Here is a 3,703-nt window from a genome sequence, read left to right as displayed (position 1 = left end):
CGCAGATACTAATTTTTTTCTGCAGCGCTGGTATTGTGTGCTTCATTGGGATTTTTTTTTTCATCTGAAAAATAATGTTTATCTTTTAATGATTTTATATTTTAACAGAAATTGATGTATTAAACATTATTTCAGTTGCCAACTTTCAATTTAATACATACATGATATCTTCAGGATCTTTCCTTTTTTTTTTTTTCTTTTTGTCTTCCTCCACTGAAGAATGTTTAAAATAGTTAGAGCGCTTGCATTTTAACAAAAATTAGTGTATTTAAAAATATTTTGGTTTACTTCTATTCCGATACACGCTTTCCATTTCTTCACGTAGTCTCTCGTCCGCTTTTCTTTTTTCTTCAGAAACTAAAAGAAAAAAATTGACATTTAGAACTTTTGTCTTTTCACAGAAATAGATGTATTAAACATTAATTCATTAGACAGCACTCATTCCAATACACACTTGTTATCAGCAAGTCTCTTTCGGCTTCTTTTTTTATTTTCTCAGCTTCAACTAAAAAATTTTTTTTGCATTTTACAGAAATAGATGTAATGAGTAATATATCATTAGACAATTTCTACTCTAGTACGAACTTTCTCTTTGTCGAACCCATTCCCTGTCTTTCCTTTTAGCGTTTTCTGAAAGGAATCATTCGTTAACATTCAAAAACTATTACATTTTAACAAAAATAGATGAATAACAGTTGATAAGAAAAGAAATTTTTAATTTTAGTACAAACCCTTACCATGTTTAATACGGTTTCTTTCTCTTCTCCTCTTTTTTTTGCCTGGCTGGTTTTCTTCTTTCTTAACTGAAAAAATAGTTTTTATTAATTAGAAGTTTTAATTTCGTGAAAAAAATAACATTCATTCCAGTGTTTACCTTGGATCAACATTTTTTCGTACTGTTCTTGTGGACTCACGCCAGAATGTACTAGAAAAAAATTGTGTTAAATAAAACTTTCTTGCAATTCGATTTTTGAAAATTTAACAAAAGTAATTCTTAGTGAATTTATGGGTGTGGCATTGCCTTACAATTTATATCCGGTACGCAGGGTACTCTGTTTCGGTAGCGAATTAATGCAGGAGAACTCATGTCTCTTCTTGCCACGTCTGTACATGTAATATTTTTTTTAAGCCAGCTTATTCATTGTTCGATGTGGCTTACTTTTGGGGATGTAAAAACGGACGCATTTACCCTTTCTATTTTTGCCGTAATAAAGACTAAGCACTTTTAGTACAGGACTGCTTAGCAATGTAGGGGAATCGAAAGCGGAACTATAGTTAAGCGAAACGGTAAATAAAAAAACAAGGGCTGATAGCAGACGGATTGATAGCATTGTCAGAGTTGTATAACTATTTATTTTACTTTAAAATAACTTGCTATAATGGCAAATTTAAGCTATGAATGTCACGTCTATCCCAAGACGTGTAATGTTTGCAGTTTACCGGCGCTTGGCCTTTTTGTTACACCGTTTTTTTTTTTACTGTTTTATTTTCAACGGTTAATGTTGTAGTTCTTTATTCCAGGAGAAAGAGTCCTTTTTTTTGCAAGTTCTATAATCAGCGTAGAATTCAATTCAATTGGTTTCTCCCTCGTTATTTTATTAGCATGTTCATAAACGTTATTAAATAAGTTAAAAGATGCTTTCCACAAGTAAAACATTATTATGTAGATTATGTTCATAAGCGTAACCTTAAGTAATTTATCTCGTGTGTCTATACTACACTTGACATTATTACGAAATTTTTTTTTCAATAGATAAAAGAAAAAAATGAAAACAACTACATTCTTATTAAGCTTTATAGTTTATATCGTTTGTTTTATTTTTATAATTGATTGTTCCAATGAAGTTGTAAAAAAAGAAAATAACCTGAGATTATGTCCTAATAATCTCGGTGATAGGCACCTCAATTTTAGCACACCTGCAGGAATCATCCCTGTCATTCATATTTTTTGGGGTTTCAATATTGAGTCGGTTGAAGTGTATCAAACTTCTTTATCTGAATTGTTGAACTGTAAGTGATTTCACTTATAAAAGGTATGCAGAAGTATTTTGAACATGCTCGATTAGGGGTCTACAGCTTTAAAGATTATAAAACCTTTTCCCGTGCGTTCAAATTACTCAGCCCTTTGTCAAGCGATATAGTTAATGTTGATAGATTTATGAAAAGTCAGAAATCTTTTCATGGAGAAGAGAGTCCGAAAAAAATTTTACAAGACATTTGAACCTGCACGTTGTTGCAAGACAGTGGTTGGGCGACTGAATTACAAGGTATTAGGAATAGGAAAACGCAACATTACTAATTTATCTTGGTATCAACTGATGATAGGGATATCTATGAATCTATTTTTCATTGTGATTCAATAATGAATTTTCAACCTTAAATTAAAGACATTCTGAAGTCTTTCGGTAACTGAAGACCGTCATTCTCACAACTTGCGTAAGCTTTAAATATTTATGACATCAATGTTCTGTTTTTGCCGACTGCTTAGCAATATCAAAATTATAAAACATTCATTTGCGGATTAGAACGCGCAAATTACAAGAGGGGTGATTTTTTTATAATTAAATGTCAAAAATCCGTCAATAGTTGTGAATTAAATAATCAAAAAAGTGACGTTCAACGTGTGTGAATCAGAGACAACTGCAACAACTCCTAAAAGTACTATAATAGCAATGCCTACAGACAGAGCGGACATAGGGTCATCCGAGCATATTTCGATTCAACATGAGTCATCGCGTGCAAAAAAAAAAAAGAAAAATTAAATAAGAAAAGCAATGTATCTATTCTTATTGGAGTTTCAGAAAGTCTTAGAGTCCAGCTACTTTAGTATTATTATTGTATAAAGTAGATTTCCGTAATGCCGGAGCAGTTGAAGAATGCGCAAGTTTTGAAATGAGTGACGTGCAGGCTGACGCTAGACGTAATGAAGCTCATGAAACAGTGGACAGAATACGATTCGCTTGAAGAAATGAAAAAAAAAAAGTGATATTAGTTTTTTTTTTTTATTTTTCTAGTTAAACAAACGGTATATTAAAAGAGAATTAAACCGAATTTGAAGTAGACTGAATCGTCAGACAAACAAAAGAAGAGTCGAAGTAATGACAAAATTTAAAATATAAATTAATTAGAATTGATGTGACTGACACGAAAATTTAAATGAACTACTTTTCAAAAACAATGTCGTAAAACTATTTGCACTTATAATCCAGAGATAAGAATTTGCAATGAGAAATATAATACGAGAATAAATTCTGAAACGGAGAAACACTTCAAATAAAAACTCTACTATAATCCCGTAGCTCACCTTGATAATAAATCGGGTACCAATTGCACAAACAACTGTAAATTTTTTTTTTTTTTTAATTATCCGAGACATTAAAATAAATGGAGTCTTTCATTCAAGACTTAAAAAATGAATGGGTCGACCATGGGAGACGTTAAATGGATGAAGTCTTTCATTCAAGACTTTAAAAATGAATGTGTCGACCACCGGCGACGTTAAATGGATGGAGTCCGCACCCAAGACTTAAAAGATGGGAACAATTCTTTGGAGTGGGCCCTAGTCTACTGCCTGGAACTGGTCTAGCAATGGACCGGAACCGAATCCTACTAATGAGTCGCTTAGGCAACGACGAAACTCTCCGTTTCATTCAGTGTCCCCTCTGAGGGATAGGCTGTGAAGCCGAATTATGAGCTCCGAAAG

At 32.4% G+C, this 3,703-nt stretch overlaps 1 protein-coding gene and 1 long non-coding RNA gene across 3 annotated transcripts; one reads left to right on the top strand and one right to left on the bottom strand.

Moving 5' to 3' along the window:
- Nucleotides 1–1,660, bottom strand: LOC128882265 (uncharacterized). 2 transcript variants are annotated; one of them, XR_008458326.1, is made up of 9 exons: nucleotides 1,160–1,660; nucleotides 1,027–1,104; nucleotides 875–925; nucleotides 738–803; nucleotides 586–630; nucleotides 455–505; nucleotides 289–357; nucleotides 162–241; nucleotides 1–64 (listed from the first exon to the last, which is right to left on the bottom strand). XR_008458326.1 is itself a non-coding variant. In XM_054133847.1 (9 exons), the coding sequence occupies exons 1-9, from the start codon at nucleotides 1,329–1,331 to the stop codon at nucleotides 61–63; spliced, it is 588 nt and encodes a 195-aa protein (XP_053989822.1). In that variant the 5' UTR covers nucleotides 1,332–1,659; the 3' UTR covers nucleotides 1–60. The 2 variants fall into 2 exon arrangements, 1 of the variants encoding a protein (XP_053989822.1); XM_054133847.1 differs by having other exon boundaries at nucleotides 162–213; nucleotides 1,160–1,659.
- A 177-nt stretch (nucleotides 1,661–1,837) lies between these two features.
- Nucleotides 1,838–3,090, top strand: LOC128882266 (uncharacterized). Its single transcript, XR_008458327.1, has 3 exons — nucleotides 1,838–2,010; nucleotides 2,067–2,267; nucleotides 2,326–3,090. It is a non-coding gene; the product is annotated as an uncharacterized LOC128882266 (long non-coding RNA).
- Nucleotides 3,091–3,703: the final 613 nt, after the last annotated feature.

This window comes from Hylaeus volcanicus, unplaced genomic scaffold, assembly GCF_026283585.1.
Source record: "Hylaeus volcanicus isolate JK05 unplaced genomic scaffold, UHH_iyHylVolc1.0_haploid 8315, whole genome shotgun sequence".
NCBI lineage: Eukaryota > Metazoa > Arthropoda > Insecta > Hymenoptera > Colletidae > Hylaeus > Hylaeus volcanicus.
The sequence above is the reverse complement of the archived record's forward strand: the minus strand, read 5'-3'. Positions and strand labels throughout refer to the sequence as shown.